The 20,293-nt window shown below is 42.4% G+C and overlaps 1 protein-coding gene across 13 annotated transcripts in view; it reads right to left on the reverse strand.

Moving 5' to 3' along the window:
• Positions 1–4,366: 4,366 nt before the first annotated feature.
• The window catches only part of mybpc1 (myosin binding protein C1), a 159,772-nt gene continuing 143,845 nt past the window's right edge, over positions 4,367–20,293 (reverse strand). For 12 of the 13 annotated variants that reach the window (XM_043708742.2, XM_043708741.2, XM_043708740.2 and 9 more), the window contains 3 exons: positions 16,398–16,534; positions 14,912–15,098; positions 4,367–5,578 (listed from right to left, as the gene is read on the reverse strand). In XM_043708742.2, the coding sequence (XP_043564677.2) occupies positions 5,484–5,578; positions 14,912–15,098; positions 16,398–16,534 (419 nt within the window). In that variant the 3' untranslated portion in view covers positions 4,367–5,483. Of the gene's footprint in view, positions 5,579–9,795; positions 9,836–14,911; positions 15,099–16,397; positions 16,535–20,293 lie in introns of all 13 variants that reach the window. The other variant, XM_043708738.2, reaches the window with a different exon arrangement.

Here is a 20,293-nt window from a genome sequence, read left to right on the forward strand (position 1 = left end):
ACAATGATACACAAAGAACAGAACAAAGAATCTCCACAGAACTCAGTCTGTCCAAACTAGACTTAATTATGCTGTTCTGAATAAACACAACAATCCCAATAAGCAAGCCCGCTTAAAAAACAGTAAAAATGGAATAAATGTTTACAGGTTCAGGTTAGAAGGGCAGAAGGAGAGAGAGTTTCGCAGCCTGTTTCCACACAGCTGAACTCCTAACTAGTTCTTGACTGAACTGCTCAGCTAGAGAGCTGATCACTCCCCTTTCATTATACAGGTCACTTCTAAATCATGACCACTTTGGCCTGAAGTCTCATCTGTTTACATATAAACAAAAAGCCTCTCAACATCCTTTTTCATCTCTGTACCAAACTCAGAGCCAGGAGCTGTTTATGGCCCCTCTGAAAAAAACATCAAGGACACAGTAACCTTGAGAAAAGGAACAGCTTTTAGAAACAGAGAGACCAGCTTTGTGACACCTGCCCCACATTCTCTCAACCCCATCTCCTTCGTCACACTATTCTTTAACATCGAGGTATTTCCGATGTTGTCATGCACTTAAAGGGAAGGTAAAGCTTGAACCTGAGTGTCCTGGCTCAGAGGTAGGGACATTTCCAGTATACTGCCAGCGACCACTCTTTAACAACTACACGTTTGAACAAGATTTGGTTACTTGTCCTAACATCTCATTATTTGGTTCGATGTCTAACTTTGTGAAGTGCCTTGCTGCGTTAAGGAGGCTATGTAAATGCAAATTATTGTTGTGCAGAGTTTCATTCAATTCTGCATAAATGCTGCACCTCCAGACAATTAGATTGTAAATCACCTTGTAGTGAGTTGACTTGGCTCTTAACATTGGGATTGGTGATAATATTACTTCCAGTTTACAAGGTTTCTGGTTGAAAGTATCAATCCAGAGATTTGAACACAATGTGTTACCTGAAACCTCAGTTTTGATTTTTATTGTCGCTGTCCTTTCAATAAAACCCCCCTGACCTGAGTACCGATGGATATTGAAAATCTGATTTGAAGGAGAGCAGAGGGTTTGCTTGAACTGTATTCAACCCTCAACTCTCAACCCATAGCTGCTCACTGGCATCAGGCCAACTAGTCAATTATGGGATCTTGCCTGATTGCAAGAGGCAGCTATGTTTGCCTACATCATCACAGAATCGGGCTTTGCCAGTGATGCTCACACTCAGCTGGTTGTTTCATTGAGACTTAGAAGAGACCACTGGATGATTACTTGGATATATATATATATAACATATAGGGGAGGCAGGAGATTGGCACTGGGTAATCAAATTGGTATGGCATGATGGATTGAATGGCCTCCTACTGGGCCATAACAACAACACACTTCGGGAAAGAGTCTCCTGTTTCTGCATCTGGTCTCAGCAGCTCAGCGAGAAGGTGTGTGATCAGATTCCAAGCATTGTTCACTCAGAATGGATCCCTATGGATTCTCCTCCAGGCTCTGTATCCAAAACAACCCAAGTTAAAGCATCTCCAGGATTATTGTTCTTCGTATTCATTCAAGGATGTAGACCTCCTTTAGGGAGGGAAAGCTGCTGTCCTTACCTTCAATGTGGCCAACTCTTAACTGCTCTCTGGGCAGTTAGGGATGGACAATATATAGTGGCCTGGCTGGTAGTGTCCAGCTCCCGTGAACGAACAATAACAAATTAAGGCTGGACAATAAATGCTGGCCCCGCCAGTGACATCCACATCCCGTGAAGTAATATATTCAGTATTCATTACCTGTCCAAAGCTAACCCTTGAGAAGGTGGTAATGAGCTCCCTTGTTGAACCACTGCAGTCCATGTGCTGTAGGTAGATCCATAATGACAATAGGGAGGGAATTCCAGGATTATATCCCAATGACAGTGAAGGATATCTTTCCTAGTCAGGATGGTGAGTGATTTGGGTACAGCCATGGAGGTCTTGTACATACAATCCTTACTTTTCTAGATAGTGAGGTTGGAGGATTGAGAAGGTGCTGTCAAAGAGGTTTGGTGAGTTTTATAAATAGTAATTTATAAATGGTACACACTGCTGCTGCTGTGTATTAGTGATGAACTTTTACCATTGTGTCCAACACCCAATTATATTATTTTAACTGTATTTATTATTGGAACAGAGAAAGTTAAAAGGTATTATAGAGTCATGTTTAATGGAAGTGTTTAAAATTATGAAGGGTAAGTAGAAACATAGAGTTTCCAGTCATGAAGTGTGTCGAGAGTGGACATTGCTAGAAGATTAAATGTAAGATATTTAGGATAGAGAACAGCAAAAATTATCTTTGTTCAATGGTCTAGAAACAGAGTAATCCGTCACTGGAGAGACCATGTCAACTGTTAAGAAACATCTGAATAAATCATTGAAGAAAAAGGGAATAAAGGGCTATAGGATCTGGGTAGGTTCATAGAATGAGGATATGGTTTGCACAAAAGATAGACACGGTCTTTTCCTCAGGGTAGTGGAGTCCAAAACTAGGGGGCGTAGGGTGGTATGTGTATGTAATGAGCAGCCAGAGGAAGTGATGAAGGCTGTACAATTCCAACATTTAAACAGCACCTGGATGGGTATATAAATAGGAAGGGTTTAGACAGGTATGGGCCAAATGCTGGCAAATGGGACTAGATTAATTTTGGATATCTGGTCAGCACAGGTGAGTTGGACTGATGGGTCTGTCTCCGTGCTGACATCTCTATAACTCTATGTGAACTAGCTGTGCTGTGATTCTATGTAAAATATAAACAGAGGTAAAGTTTGTGAAAGGATCACGTTCCATCCAGTTTATCTCCTTCTGAAAATGGGGAATCACATCATAAAATGACAATGGGTTATTTTCTCATCACAGTAATCAATTATTCTACAAAAACATTGTTCCTTGGTCGGTTTTTCAGTTTCTGCATATTTGTATACATTTCTTGACAAAGTTTAATTTAATTATTGATCAGTTTCTGCAAAATTCTCTGATGCTTGTGTATGTGAGGAAGTGGAATGGGTGGACAGGTATATTATCATGTTCCTCTGTACATTTTTCTCCTTCAGAAACTGGAGCGATGGTTTTCTCCAGTGGTTGGGCATTCCCACGCAGCTGCAAGTTCTTGGTTATACGAGTAAGGAATTCATGAGATTCATCTTTATCCAGAGAATGGTGAGAATTCATAGCTGTCTGCTGTCTGGAATACTGTAGTTGAGGTGATGAGTACAGGTACATTTAAGGTGAAGCTGGATCAACAAATGACACTGACTAAGATTTCCCCCATGTAGAGACACGAGGCAGGCAAGATAAATACTTACAATGGTTTACTGTGATTTGTTTCCCCTGAAACTGAAGCCAGAGGATTTAGCTTGACGGACAACCCTCTCCATCCAGGATAAGTGGTCTTTCCTTCCCTCACACCCTGCCACAGGCAGATCAGAAGGATTTGCAGGTTGGTACGTCAGCTCCTGGAATTCGACTCGAACCCAGAGCTGCTACCTCAGATGTGGGAATGCTATCCCCCGCTCAGTCTGTCCTCCAATAAGCACTTGGGGAAGATAACAATAGAAGGCTGGCCTCCAACATTCCACCATCAGTAAACTTAAGGCCATCAAAACTGCTGCCTGGCCAATAGCACAGTGCTTAAAGACTTACCCTGCTGGAATTCTCTCTTTAAAGCTCTCCTCCTGTGTATCTCACTTCCCTCCTTTGAGGTGCAATGGAAAACCTATTTCTTTAATCAAACCTCTGCTTATCTCTTCCAATATTTCCTTATGGGTTCAGCATCATAGAGATGTACAGCACGGAAACAGACCCTTTGGTCCAACTTGTCCATACCGATCAGATATCCTAACCTAATCTAGTCCCATTTGCCAGCATTGGCCCATATCTCTCTAAACCCTTCCTATCCAGATGCCTTTTAAATGTTGCAATTGTACCAGCCTCCACCACTTCCTCTGGCAGCTCATTCCATACACGCACCACCCTCTGAGTGAAAACGTTGCCCTTTAGGCCCCTTTTAAATCTTTCCCCTCTCACCCTAAACCTATGCCTTCTAGTTCTGGATTCTCCCACCCCAGGGAAAAGACCTTGTCTATTTACCCTATCCACGCCCCTCATGATTTTATAAACCTCTATTAGCCTCCTATGCTCCAGGGAAAACAGCCCCAGCCTATTCAGCCTCTCCCTTGAGCTCAAACCCTCCAACCCTGGCAACATCCTTGTAAATCTTTTCTGAACCCTTCTAAGTTTCACAACAAGTTCCTTTGTGGCATCCCTGTAAAGCAGTTGGAGACATTGTAGCATGATAAGGGAGCTATATAAATGCAATTTGCTATTTTGCTGCAAGATACACCAGTAACCCACACAGAGAATTTCAGCTATTTATGATATGGAGCTGTTTATTGAGCATTTTCGAAGCACTTCTTCATGCAATAACAATGCTGCTACACTTTACAGCACTTTGTAAACTGTCTCATCATTTGCAATCTGATTCCTTTAAAGAGTTGCAATGGAACATAATAAGAACATAGTTTGTGAACGCAGGTCAAACACATGACAGTGCATTTAACAGAAGCAGAACTCTCCAATGGGATCTGCACACAGCAAAACACCTTTATAACAAAGTAACAGAAATATCAAACTATGGGCCAGGATAAAAGGAGTTATTAAATATATCCTCAAACAAACACATTCATCCGTGCCAATCTTAACATGTGAATTTTAAACGCCAGAAATAATCAAGAGGTAACACAAATGCGCAGCTTTTAGAATGTAACACTATAAAGTCGAGAATAACTTGTAACTTTGGGCTATTGTTGAACTGAGCAGAAGATTAATAGGCTGTAAGATGATTGCAATGATATTCCACTAGCAATTATTCAATTTTCATTACACTGGGCATTGATGGCTAGGTTGGCATTTGTTGTTTATCCCTAATTGCCCCTTGGGAAGTCCATCACATTGCTATGAATCTGGGATCACATGCCAGCCAATCAAGGACAGGAGATTCCTCCCCTAAACGGCATTAGTGACCAAGAGTTTTGTATAGCAATTGATATTGGTTACATAGTCATCATTAGGCTGGCCTGCCTTTTTAAACTCCAGGTTTTTTTAATAAATTGCATTGTGACATGGTGGGATTGAGCCCATTGGCCCGAACTTTGGGATTACTTGTCCAGTGACATTTGCCACTGTGCCAGCAGGCAGCAGTCACAATGATGTTTTATATCATTTTACTGGCTGCATTGATTTGTAATTAGAGGTTACACCCAAACTTACCCCCCCAAATCAAACCATTCAGTTACGGTTACATGTGTAATCATTGGCATGTTAAAACTCTGCTCATTAACTTTATAGATCATTCCAAGCCCCAAAACATTGCAAATCAGGACTGCACATTGAAAGTACTTGTCAAACTCTAAAGATAATCTACAATCACATTCTGAGCTGAGAAAAGAACAAACGCAATTCACAGTGCACATTGTCATAAGCATTCTTATTTTGGGGGTAAAATATTCTTCGAGTCCCTGTATGAGTGTATGATATTCGGAGGCACTCCCTGCATCAAGAGCTCTTGAAATGGAAAGCCACCTAAATGATATGAAAGCAGGATTACTTTTTCCAAACGGACAAGACCAGATGTGACACACACTTAATTCATCGCCCGCCTTGGGACCATCCAATGACACTGAATCAATGTTAATTTCACCAGTTTCCTCATCTCCCCTCCTCCCACCTCATCCTAGATCCAACCCTCCAACTTGGCACTACCCTCTTGAATTGTCCATCTTCCTTCCCACCTATCTCCTCCACCCTCTGCTCCAACCTGTCACCATTATCCCCCTCCTGCACCTACCTATCACATTCCCAGCTACCATTCCACCCAGCCCCACACCCCATCCAGTTTATCTCTCAGCCCTCTTGGGCCTCCCACAATTCCTGATGAAGGGCTTACGCCCGAAAAGTCGACCCTCCTGCTCCTCAGATGCCACCTGACCGGCTGTGCTTTTCCAGTGTCACACTTTTTGACTCTGACTTAATGTAGAATTGTCCACTGAATTACACTGAAATTGTAATTCATAAACAAGCTCCTCTCTGCTGATGGTTATATTCTGCAAAAGCCTCCTCCTGACCCCCTCTTCATTGCACCCATCAGCAAATACTTTTATTTCTAACTCTTAATCTTTCAATGGGGATAGTTACAAGTATTTTGTAATCAAACAACATTGTAACATGCTATTACTTTAAAACCCCGCACAGTTTTTTATACCTATTATACTGGTTTCACCATTGTTTCACTAAACGGCAGTTGGAATCTAATTGTGCATCAACCGAAGTGGACAGAGTTAAGAGCTCTGTCTGTTCTCTCCATTTGTGGTCAACATTCTTAGACTTGAGGTTGTGGTAACTTTTACAAAGTCAAGAAAGGTGCTTTTAGGAGCCCATCCACACAGCCACCTTGTGGCCAGAATCTTCAACTGCATTGTGACAGTTGACATAGCAATTTATAATGTAAACATTAGCTGCAAAAGATTTAAGGTGACAGTTGGTAGAAATTTTTAAAATCCTGCAGGTTTCTGATAGAGGTTTTATAAATTATTATTTCATAGGATGCACACGTCGTTGGTGAGGTCTTTTCCTTAATTCTTGTTGAGAAGGAGGTGGTGAGCTGTCTACATTAACTGCTGCAATCCATCCAATCTGCGTGCCCCCCAGAGTGAGAGAGTAAATTAGTTTTCACTGGTGGGAAGGTCTGATAACCAAATGATGCACAATCAAGATAATTGTCAAAAGAATCAGAAGGAAGAGGAGGAGAATTTTTTTTATTTTATAAGCAGAGGAGTTGTTGTGAATCTGGAACACACATCTAACAGGGCAATAGAAGGAATTTCCAAAAGGGAATTGGGTAAAACCTGCAGAGGGATTTTTATTGCTTTCTCAAAGATCACAGGACAGCTAGTTATACTTCAAGAAGCTTTCAGAGCCCTTTTCCTTCTTCAGGTAGTTAGTGAAAAACAGATACATTGGACACAGAATTTTTAAGTAAAAGATCAAAGGGTCATACAACTGATGCAAATGTATGACCCTTTGAATTTTTACTTATAAATTCTGTGTCCGATGTATTCTCTCTCACCACCTGAAGAAGGAGTGGGGCTCCAAAAGCTCGTGTTTTCAAATAAAGCTGTTGCACTATAACCCAGTGCCGTGTTTTTGCCTTTGCCCGTCCCAGTGCAACACCGGCACCTCCACACCATGGCTTCTCGAAGAGTGATCGACTGAATGTTGTGCTCTATCAATCCAGGATTTGATACAAATCTTGACCCATCATTGTGACTTTATGAAGAAATCTGCACCCTATCCCAAGATTTAAAATAGCATTTACACATAAGGAAAGACCATCCCAATAAATAATCAGAACAATATTTCTTTTGCTTTCCCATCTCTTTGAACAATGAGTTTGAACAAAGTACATAAAAAATTCACCTTATATTGAAGACAGTAAAACATCTGAAGCCAGCTCCTGCCATGTGGTTACCATCATGTCGTACGTAAATAATTAAACTAAAAATACTAATGATCAATATTAGTTACAATTAAATGTTAAAAAGATGCTGCTGCTGATGATATTACCATGTCACCTTGCTCCATCATCAGATACCTCATTATCTGTGACAGTGAACAACTGGCCATACTCAGTCGTGTAAAACAGTTTTACCAATTCTCCTCTCAAACACACAGGTGCAGTTATCACATATGTCACTGCTAAGTGCCAACTTGGGAGCAGACTGGGTTACAAGTAAGGATGTGTGTCTCCATGTGGGGCACTTGGCTGGCACACATCCAATGTGACTATTGGGGTTGTCCATTGCAGCGGGACAAATGACACAGGGGGCAATAAACTTTAAAATTAGAGTGCCAAGTCACCATTCTGAACGTTGGCATCCTGCACAAGTCATACATGATCCGACATAGCGGCTCATTTTTAACAATGCTGTGATTGTGAATAAGATCAACCTTGAGATGACAGGAGTAGGCACTACCTTTTTAAAATAAATATTTGACAATTTATTTTGGAATTGCCTCTTTGCAACAGCATTTGCTTGTAAGGAAATAAACTCTTAGCACCATCAGCTCAGCTTGGTTCCCAAATGGGACTAGATCAACAGTTCTTTCAGAGAACTAGCATGGGTACGATGGGCCACATGGTCTTGTGTTGTCTTGTGTGATTCTGTGAAATAATGAAAACCGAAAAATAGGTAAATCCCTCCTCATAGAGTGGGCTTCTCCCTGATTGGTCACATTGCAAAATCAAATTTCCTGTTACAAATCTGACTGCTACCTTGGTCACAATGAAGAAGGAACACTCTTTCCAGAGCTTATGCATCTTTCATATTTTGGAAATTGGAGTTGACACTGTTTGGAGCAGAAAGAGGCCATTCATCCCCTTAAGTCTTTTGAGTATTCAATTAAATAATTGCTAATCAATTCCTTAATTCCATCCAACTCTACTTTTGGCTGCACATTACCAAACCAAGGCCTATATTTCAGGTTTTAATTGACAGCTTTCTGAGGAGAGAGCTAGAGTCCCACAGATGTGAGGAAATACTTCCTATTAGTAACCCAGCTCAAATATTAAGTTCTGTTCCTTTCTCCTAGACTCCAGTCCTGCACCCTCCTCATCCACCCACAAATTTCTGTCACATCATCATGAGACCGTAATTAAATCATTAGCCCATGCATCTTGTCCTTGTCATTTATCTTTAAACTCTGCTATCATTCTATCCTTCTTGTGCTGTGGGGCCCAGAGTGAAATTTGTTTTTTACTCTTTCACGGGATGTTGGCAAGTCCAACATTTGTCTGTGTGGAGTTTGTACATTCTCCCAGTGTCTGCGTGGGTTTCCTCCCACAGTCCAAAGATGTGCAGGTTAGATGAATTGGCCACGCTAAGTGGCCCATAGTGTTCAGGGATGTGTAGGATAGATGGATTATTCAGGGGTGAATGTGGACTAGTGGGGTAGGGGAATGCATCTGGGTGGGTTACTCTTCAGAGGGTCAGTGTGGACCTATTGGCCAAATGGCCTGTTTCCACATTGTAGGGATTCTATTTACTGCCCATCCCTAATTTGCCCTTAAATTGAGTGACTTATTGGGCCATTTCAGAGGGCAGTTAGCACTCAATCACATTGCTGTGGGTTTGGAATCACACATAGTCCAGACCAGGTAAAGATGGCGTATTTTCTTCCCTAAAGGGCATTGGTGAACCAAATATGTTTTCACAGCCACCATCACTGAAACTAGCTATCCATTCGGGATTTTACAAATTGAACTTAAATCTGACTACGTTGGGATTTGAAGCCTGCCTTCAGACCAATATTCTGGTGTTACTAATCTAGCGGCATTACCCCAAACTGCAAATTGCTCGAGATGGGGTCTGATCAGACGTTTAGCTGAGTGAGGCATCTCTTCCATCCCTATGTACACCTGCTCTCTTGAGATGAAGCAGTGATTCAACCTAACATATTGCTCTTTTGTGAGAGTTGTGATGGACTTTAGCCTGAAAGAGAGGTGAATTTGGAATATTTATGCTGAGTTTCATAGCAGGACAGTAATCTGCACAATTTAATTTTGGCAACTGAGTAAATGTGTGCTTTTGGAAGCATTATCACAACAGTGAAGGTGGTCTTTTGACTTTGGAAAATCCCCAAAAACTGCACCCGGCTCAGTGTAAACAGTAGGAGAATTGTGCTAAGTATGGCAACAAGGTCATTCATAAGCTTCATATGCTGTGGCCCATATGAAAGCTTACCTGGATGAACATATATAAATCACAAATCCTTACTGCGCAACTATAAGAAGAAAAAGAGACAGACAATGAGACTTCTGTAGCATTGATAAGTCAGAACACACAACTGTGCAGACGCGATGCCTGCAGTTTTATTGTTAAACAGAGCAGCATGGATAAAATGGGGACAATTAATGAAACTGAAATAAAAACAGAAGCAGCAAGGAGAAAAGTCAACTGCGCAGGAGAGACATGAGCTCAGGCATTTAGTTAAGGACTAAGCGGGAATGCAGGGTTCAAGCATACACTGGCACTGAGAGGGAGGTTTACTTTGTCAGTCAGCAGTTGTCAGTAAAGTCTAAATCTCTGAAAAGTTACAGTCAGGGGCTGTAGGTCGCTAGGAAGGGCTGGAATTATCTTTAACATTCAATTTTCTGCAATGAATGATCCTGGCGGTTAACTTCAACCCACACAGAGACAGCGTGTTTTTGACAATTGTGGCTTCACTCTGTAACATAAGCCACACGAAAGGCAAACAAAACATTTTGGAGATATACGACTTGAATTGTGGGATAGCAGTTCTCCATCAGAACCTCTAGGAACAGGAGGAGGCCATTCAACCTCTCAAACCTGTTCCAGCAGTGAGTTTATGGCTAATCCAATACCTTAACCCCCATCTATATACTGCCCTTGACTCCTGAACATCTAAGGATTTCTTTTTAGTATCTCTGCTGTTTTCCCTGTTAGCAACCAATAATACTTTAAAAAGTATTCAAATAATGATGGATGTTGGCATTGCAAGGAATCAGGTTTATAGCTGAGGTCAAGGATGTGAGGGAGCTGATAAGACAGAAGGGGATGCACTGTGGTCACTTGTCCCTGAGAGAGAGTCGTCCTCATAAAAGGACAAAGTTCCTTTTACAACGGATTGGGTTCAGAGGTTTATGATGCAAGTGAGTCAATAATGCCATAACTCTACCCCCAGTCACAGAGGGTGTCCCAGATTGGACCTTGTGGTGTTACAGCCTTAGCATCACTCCCGATGTAGGTTGTAGACTGACTGAAAAATAGGAGGAGGGTGGATTGAAATGGTTGACACCTGTTTCCAAATACGAGCTCCCATTAACTGAGGCGCAGCATTAGGACAGCCGTTCATGAAAGAATATGCAATAAGAATAGATAGAGACCATCTGCTCCAACATATCTGTCCTCTACTGTTGTGAAACCTTGTACATCACGATACTAACCACCCATTGAACCATTCCATGTGGGAGGAGACAAAAAAATGGTAAAAATCCGGGCTAATCTGTGGTGAAAAGTAATCTGAGAAAACCCTCTCATAGCTTTCCCTGAGACTGAAAACCAGTCCAGGAGATAATTGTGGGCCTGATTAGTATTAAAGATGTCCCCCTCCTGTAATTAGTCATCACTTCCCTGGCCAGAAACACTGAAGGGACTCAGTGATTAAATGTTACCACAGGAGACAGCAACATCTGACATCATCAGCCCTGACTTCAGCCAGGCTTTTGATAAAGTCCCTGGTGGCAGACTGATAGTGAAGGTAGGATCACATGGGATGCAAGGAAATTTGGCAAATTGGATCCAGAATTGGCTGAATGGCAGGAAGCAGAGGATGATGGTTTGTGACGGGACGCTTGTCTCCGGTGGGATCCTACAGGGATCAGTGTCAGGTTTGTGTCTTGCTGTTTGTGGTTTATAGAAATGATTTAGACTTGCATGGAGGAAGGTTCATGGGGAAGTTTGTAAATGATATGAAAATTAGTGGGGGGGGGCAAGTAGTGATGAGAACAGCCTTAGATTAGGAGGATATAGACTGGCTGCTCAGGTGAGCTAATCAGTGGCAAATGGAAATCAATCTGGGTAAGAGTGAGGTGATGCACTTGTGCAGAACAAACAATGCAAGGGAATACATGACGAATTGTAGAACCCTGGGGAACACTGATGATCAAAGGGAGCTTGGTGAACATGTCTACTGATCTCTTGTGGTAGTGGGACAAGTAGATAAAGTAGATAAGAAGGCATATAGGATACTTGCCTTTATTAGTCAAGGCATGATGCTTAAGAGCAGGGTCTGTAGATATCCATGACTCAATGAGAATCACTTTTCTCTGGAGAGAGAATCAACTCCGAACAAATTATCTCGATCTGACCTTGTGCAGCTCACATTGTGAGCCTACTGTCATCCTAATCAATTCATCTGGAACGGAATGGCCAACTCAAATGGAAGTTCTTGTCTTTATCATTTATAAACCTTTGCAGATCAGACAGTAAGATTTTCATAAAGGTTGTGTCTTAAAACACACCCAGTTTGAAGACACTTATATAAATATTAGTTAAACTTCATTGCCTGGACTGAATTGGTCATGGGTATATTGCAACAAGGATATGGAGTAGGCCATTCGGCCCCTTGAGCCTGCTCTGCCATTCAATTTGATCATGGCTGGTTTTCTCTCACAATTCCATATACCCGCTTTCTCCTTATACCCTTGATCCCTTTAATTTCTTTAAAAAAAATTCATTTCTTTCTTGAAGTGATTTGGCCTCCAGAGTCTTCTGTAGCGACAAATTCCACAGGGTCACTAACCTCAGAGTGAAGAAACTTTCCTTATCTCAGTCCTAAGTAACATGGTGGCTCAGTGGTTAGCACTCCTGCCTTACAGCACCAGGGATGTGAGTTTGATTCCAGCCTCAGGCAACAGTCCGTGTGGAGTTTACACATTCTCCCTGTGTCTGTGTGGGTTTACTTGCACAGTCCAAAGATGTGCAGATCAGGGTGAATTGGCCATGCTACATTGCCCACAATGTTCAGGGATGTGTCGATTAGGCATTAGTCAGGGTAAATGTAGAGTAATAGGGTAGGAGAACGGGTCTGGGTGGGCTACTGTTTGGAGGGTAAGTGCTAACTTGTTAGGCCAAATGGCCAGTTTCCACACTGTAGGGATTCTATGATCCTTTATTCTACCCTATATCCTGAGAATGCGTCCTCTTGTTCTGGATTCCCCACCGAGAGGAAACATCCTCTCTGCGTTTAGTCTGTCAAGCCATGTTAAAGTGTTATACATTTCAATCAGATCCTCCTCATCCTCCTAAACGCTAGTGACTACAGGCCCAGTTTAATCATTCTCTCCTCATGGGACAGTCCTGATTAGGACTAGGGATCTTTCTGGTATTACTGTAACCAGTCCTGGGAATTAATCCTGAATTCATGACCAATAGATTTACTATTGACACCAGTGTCCAAACGAGCAGTACTGTCAACTACCAACGTTAGTGTGATCTAATGATAGGCTGCATGTGTTAGAAGAGAGCTTACTCAAAATCAGAGAGTGATCTTCAGTCCTGTTACTGTTCCAGAGAGTTTAACACAGACACACACAGGTTGGTTAGAATTCACTCGTGGATGGTACATTTGGAAGCACAATGAGTGTTAGACTGGAAACCAGGAAGATAGTCGAGTACACCCACACTTGTCATTCGGTTTTTCCACAATTTTATTTATCTCATTCCATGCTAACAGCTTCAACCACTTTCTGAGCAAGTGCTGTCCTGCATGCTCTCCCATTCATGCGGTAGAGTGGCAGCAACATGGCTGTCCAATATGTGGCAGGATCCATGCAATAACCAACCAAGGGTCCATCACATTCGTAACGCATTACAATCTCCTGTTTACCCTTTCCAAAACAACACACACATTGACAGAGGCACTTCAGAACGCAGTGCTTCAGCAGAACACTCAACAGATCCAGTGCAGTTAAATAATGCATTTCAAAACCTCTCCTCAGTAATATTCCAGTTTGTGCCTTTACCTGAGGCGAAAGTGAGGACTGCAGATGCTGGAGATCAAAGTCAAGATTAGAGTGGTGCTGGAAAAGCCCAGCAGGTCAAGCAGCATCCGAGAAGCAGGAAAATCGACATTTCAGGCAAAAGCCCTTCATCAGGAATGATCCCTGATGAAGGGCTCTTGCCCGACACATTGATTTTCCTGCTCCTCGGACGCTGCCTGACCTGCTGGGCTTTTCCAGCACCACTCTAATCTTGACCCTGTGCCTTTACCTTATCCAGAGTGATGTTGGCGGATTGTTCAAGGACACAATATAGAGGAGGGTCCAAGGATCTCTATCTAATGGGCTAATATTATGAGACATTGGAGCAAGATTAAGGGCTGTTTAGAAAGTCAAGTGCATGACGTTCCAGGACAGAAGTCTCTCGATTCAGCCTCCCTTTGAAATGTAACATTTCTAGGGATGAAGGCTCCCAAACTCCCACTCCCCTGTAAATAACCTGGCACAGATCATTGCATCATGAGGACACGGAAGTCTCAAGTGACATTCAGTCCCTTCAAATTGTGAAATGATTCTTTATCCAGTTAATAATTAAACCATCAGTTTCATTAGACTTTGTGAAATCCTGACACATTACAACAAGATGTAGGCCAGGTCTTCCTGTAAGCCAAAACTCTTATTTTTGTTCTTTCAGGAGCTGTGGGCATTGCACACATCTGTTGCCCTGCAGCTGAGTGGCTTGCTCAACCACTTCAGAGGGCAGATGAGACTCAACCACATCGCTGTGGGTCTGGAGTCACCTGTAGCCAGAACAGGTAAAGACAACAGATTTCCTTCCATTAGTGAACCAGATGGGGCTTTTTATGACCATCAATTGTCCTTCACTAAGATTAGTTTTCAATTCTAGATTTTATTAATTGAATTGTGGGAAGATTTGAACCCATAACCTCAGAGATTGATCTTGGGTGTCATTACCATGAGTGTACTATCTCCCCTTATTGAGGAAGGGGTTATGACATGTGAGGGAGCTGACTTGTTGAAGCAGCTGATCGGTCTAAAAGAAATCTGAATGAAAATAATGGACCGAGTAGCACAGAATTGGGAGAGGATTCAAGAAGATCTCTCTCATTCAGTCTTCACTGAGTTCCCTAAGGTTAGTGCTCCCCACAGTCACCCATTTAATGCCCACCATTTTACTGATATCAATTCAGTTGTAAATTCTAGCCTCACGTGATTTCACACTATGAAAGAGAAAAAGGTAGCTGAAATAGTTCAAGTCTCTTTTGAAAGAGCAAGTGCGACAGGCAGTAACCAAGCCCATGTCCAGATGACCTTACCTTTGACCTCCATCTTACATTCCACCTCATCTTCACCGAGGGCATTGATAGCTTTACAAGTATACACCCCGCCATCAAATGGACTGGGCTTGCGAATCTCCAGAGTACACACTCCTTGGTTGGAGAACATCCGATATCGGGGGTCATTCTCGATTATTATCTTGTTCTTCATCCAACATATTTTAGGCTGATCAGAGAACCAGAGAGAATGATATGTCAGTGACATTTTCATAAGAATGAGCAGAAAGATCCATCTGTATATTGCAGAGGCTCACCTTAGGAGAGATGGCCAGTGCAATGGCCAATCAGACCACCAGTTGATCAGTCAGAAATAAAGAAAAGATAAACTTGCATTTCTATAGCGCCTTTGACAACCTCCAAGTGCCCTAAAGCTCTTTCCAGCCAATGAAGTTGTATTGGAAGTGCAGTCAGTGGCACAATGTAGGAAACATGGCAGTCACATTGTGCATCGCAAGCTCTCACAAACAGCATTGTGGTCATGGCCTGACAGTGGCTTGGATGTTGTGGTCAGTCGCTAAGGAACAGTGCAGCCTGTTCACCTGCTGACAGCTGGACACAGAGCTTCGAGGGGCCAGAATGTGAAAAGCTGTTGGCATCTGCTGGCCAAGCTGGCGCTACCCTGTGTACAGGGCATCTGAACACTGTAACTGTCAGCAACAACAGCAAGACACTACAAGCCATCATGAATACACATGCAGAGTCTAAATCAGGAGGTGTAAAAGGGATTTATATCAGGCACAGCATGATAAATAAAATAAAGAATGCAAGTTATGATTACTGGAAAAAGCTAAGAGCAACAAAGTTTTGATACAATATTTTGAAAGAATGAGATTCCACAATTGTAAAGTTGTGGGCACGTATTGTAACTTCACACTGTTGCATATTGTTTAATGTTACATTCTGATGTGGTTCTGTTAAAGCAGGGATGAAGGAGCAGGGAACCTGAGACACCAGCTCCCAGGTTTCCACACTGGACCGGGCATGGGTGTGGTCAAGACACTGCTTTCAATTAATTCCCTGGTACGACCAGAATTGAGCTGAAATGTCTTTACTTATAGCAAGTCAATTATTGAAAATACTCTAGTGTAGGACACCTTTGTAAACCATCGTAATTGTTGACAGAGAAGAACATAGACATGCTTAATACTGACTAGGAGAAAGGACGGACTGGAGATCAGAGTTGAAAAGTGTAATGCTGATGAGGGGCTAATGCCTGAAACATCGATCCATCTGCTCCTCAGATGCTGCCTGACTTGCTGTGTCTTTCCTGTACCATATTTATCAATGCTTAATACTGAGCAAAGGTGAACCACATTAGACAACAAAATAGAATAATAAAAATGCTCTTTTTTTCAGTGTGAAATGAAGAGGTGTCTTTTCATGGTGTTTTACACGTAAAAGTACAGATGACAATAAATTTTTGTAAATAAATGAATAAATTATTTCCAACAAAACATCTCCATACCTTGGGGTTGCCTCTGACACTGCAGTTCAAGGTTGCATTGTATCCAGCCACTGCTATAGTGTTGATCAAAGGATGGGTAAACTTTGGCACCTCATCAAAGTCAAAGTCATTGTAGTTGGGAGGCTTTAATATTAAACCTACAAGCGATAACCATAATTCAAACATCACACTTATTGGAGCTGCATTGCCTCAGGGTCAAAGTACAGTGACTTCCCAACAACTGCAAAAACTTTAATAAGTATAGCATCTTTACCACAATTAAATATCTCAACCCCCTTCGTAGAAACATTATCAAACAAGATTTGACAGATATGAGAGGGCATTTTAGGGGCCTTTGGTTAAGCACATGAACATGCCGAGGAATGGAGGGATATGGACCAGGCAGGCAGAAGGGATTAGCCTAATTTGGCAACACATTTGGCACAATATTGTGGGCCGAAGGGCCTGTTCCTGTGCTGTACTGTTCTATGTTCTATATAAGTTTTAAGGAACACCTTAAACAGAGAAAAGAGGGGTACAGGTAGGGAGTTGCAGAGCTTAGAAACGCAGGTAGCTGATGGTAAATGGTGAGATGGTGAAAATTGGCAATGTGCAAGAGTCCAGGACAGGAATCTCAAAGAATGAGGCACTGATTAGACTATATCCAGAATTCTGTGAACCATTTGGGTTCCTCTTATCTAAGGAGGTAGAATAAATAGACAAAGTATTTCCCTGGAGTGGGGGATTCCAGAACTAGAGGGCTTAGGTTTAGGGTGAGGGAGCGAAGATATAAAAGGGACCTAAGGGGCAACTTTTTCATGCAGAGGGTGGTGTGCGTATGGAATGAGCTGTCAGAGGAAGTGGTGGAGGCTGGTACAATTACAACATTTAAAAGGCATCTGGATGGGTATATGAATAGGAAGGGTTTGGAGGGATATGGGCCAGATGCTGTCAGGTGGGACTAGATTGGGTTGGGATATTTGCTCGGCATGGACAAGTTGGACTGAAGGGTCTGTTTCAAGTGCTGTACATCTCTCTGACTCTGACTCTTTGAAAGCTAGGATTCTGATCCCTCAAACCTGCTCCACTATTCAAGTTGATCTTGACTGATCTGCTACTTCAAACCATTTTCCCACAAAATCCCCACATCCCGTGACATTTTTAATATTTAGACATCTAGTGATCTGTATCTCGAATATGGCCAATAATAAATAATGGTTAGAGACAGAAAAACTGCAGTTGCTGGAATCCAAAGCTGGAGGCTGGAAGAACACAGCAAGCCAGGCAGCATCAGGAGGTGGAGAAGTCAAGTTTCGGGTGTAACCCTTCTTCAGTTTTCTTGAGTCCTAAAGAAGGGATACACTCGAAACATTGACCACTCCATCTCCTGATGCTGTCTGGCTTGCTGTGTTCTTCCAATAATAAATAATAGCAACATGGGGCTTGAATCCACAAGCTGGAGGTAAAGAGTATACCAACTGAAACTGTCTGGTTTAAATTCCAACGGTTGTCACAACAGGATTTAAACCTACACCCAGAGGTATTCATCTGGGATTTCAGAATACCTGGTCAGTGACATTACCTTTACAGCACTACCCTCTCTAAGGAGGGTAAAGGAAGAGACGAGGTAGGGAGGTGTGAGGTCAAGGAGGGTTGTAGAAAAAAAGGTTGAGAATTGTAAAGATGGAGGTTTTGCTCAAATGGGAGGTCAGTGAATATGAATGAGTGATGGGTGGGTGGGGTTTGGTGGGTTGAGAAAAGATGGCATGTCCTGAAGATGTTTACAGAGGGTGGAAGATGGTGCTGCAGGGTATTGAAATGGCCAAGTCTCAAGGCATTAAAACCAAAATACTCCACTATTGGAAATCTGACATAACAACAAACGATGCTAGAGAAACTCAGCAGGTCTGGTAGTGTGTGCAGAGAGAGAAACAGAATTAGCGTTTTGCGTCCAATATGACTCTCCTTTAGAACTAAAAGATGTTGGAAAATGTTTTTAAATATATTCTTTACAGAGGTTGAAGGGAAAAAATTGTCCAAATTTCAGTGGAAAGCTCAACGGGGTTGTTAGTGAAGGTGAAAGAGATTTAGATTGGGTTTAAATTCAGGTGCGAAAGGGAGAAAACTGAGAAACTACGAGTAGACACAAATAAGTCAAGGCTATATGTGCGTGTGGGTGGGGGAGGGGATGTGGAAATGTAAGAACAAAGAGCAGACACATTGTGGGGTCAGTTTCTGAGGTTGGATTATAGATATTGGCCAATTTTCTGGTGTGGAAAATCAGGAGTGGGTAATGCCATCCTGTGTCTCTGAAGCAGTTGGTAGATGTAGGGAGGCCTTATTCAGCACTGGGTTAACAGTTGCCAAACCATAGCAGTGAGATTATGTGACACTTCCTTGCTCTACAGCACCCAAGACCTGGGAATGAACAGAAGGGTTCCACTGGAGCACCAATAAAGAGCACATAAGAACACGTGTGTACTCCAGTTCACCAGTTTTATCATCATAGAATCCTTACAGTGTGGGAGCAGGCCATTTGACCCAAAAAGTCCACACTGACCCTCCAAAGAGTGTCCCAGCCAGACCTAATCCCCTACATTTACCTCTAACTAACTGACCCACCTAGCCTATACACTGAACACTATGGGCAATTTAGCATGGCCAATTCACCTAACCTGCACATCTTTGGATTGTGGGAGGAAACCAGAGCACCAAAAGGAAACCCACACAGACATGGGACAATGTGCAAACTCCACACAGGCAGTCACCCGAGGCTGGGATTGAACCCAGGTCCCTGGCACTGTGAGGTAGCAGTGCTAACCACTGAGCCACAATGCCACCCAACTGTCTTTTTGCCTTCTGGGAAGTGACAAAGTTTAGGAAACAGAAAATTTGAAGCTGCTTTATTTTATAGAGTAGCTTGTAGATTTCTATACTGTGGTACCACACTGAGTTACCAGTGTCACTAAAGGAATTGGAGTATAGAACCACCAGGATCTTACCAGAACCTAGGTCAGACTCCAAGTCTAAAGTAACGGTGTTCAAAACTGGACACTGCATCTCATGAAGGATATCCTGGACTCTGGCTGCAGATTGATTCACCAGAATGATTCTGTGATAAGGGGAAAAAATTAAAGGGACAACAGAAGACTTGTCTTGTATTCCCACGGATTTAGAAGGCTAAGGCATGATCATATTGGAATGTTTGAAAGAATAAGGATACCAAAATGCCTCAGTGTGATTTGGACAAGTTGAGTGAGTGGGAAAAATGCATGGTAGGTGAGGTATAACGTGGATAATTGTGAGGTTATCTGCTTTTGAAGAAAAAAACAGGAAGGGCACGTTATTATCTGGATGGTGTTAGATTGGGAAAGGGGAGATGCATTGAGATCTGGGTGTCCCTTGTACCCCAAGTGCTGAAAGTAGGCATGGAGGGGCGGCTGGTGGTGAAGAAGGGAAATGGGATGTTGGCTTCATAGTAACAGGATTTGAGTACAGGAGCAGGGATGTCTCGCTACAATTTTGCAGGGCACTGATGAGTACTCACCACCTGGAGTGTTGTGTGCAGTTTTGGTCTCCTTAGCTGAGGAAGGATGTTCTGGGTATGGACAGAGTACAATGAAGGGTTACCAGATTGATTCCTGGGATGGCAGGACTGATGTATGAAGAGAATCTGGATCGGTGAGAACTATATTCTCTGGGGTTTACAAGAATGAGGGAAGCTGTCATAGAAACCTATAACATTCTAACAGAGTAAATACAGGACAGACTTTCAGAACCAGAGGGTTCTAGTCTAAGGATACAGGGTAGGCCTTTTAGGACTGAGATGAGGATAAAGTCTTGACCCAGAGAGCAGGGAGCTTGTGGAATTCTGTCACAGAAAGTGGTTGAGGCCAAAACATTGATATGTTCAAGAA

This window comes from Chiloscyllium plagiosum, unplaced genomic scaffold, assembly GCF_037043375.1.
Source record: "Chiloscyllium plagiosum isolate Xiang-an unplaced genomic scaffold, Cpla_swu_hap1 HiC_scaffold_19, whole genome shotgun sequence".
In the NCBI taxonomy this organism is placed as follows: domain Eukaryota; kingdom Metazoa; phylum Chordata; class Chondrichthyes; order Orectolobiformes; family Hemiscylliidae; genus Chiloscyllium; species Chiloscyllium plagiosum.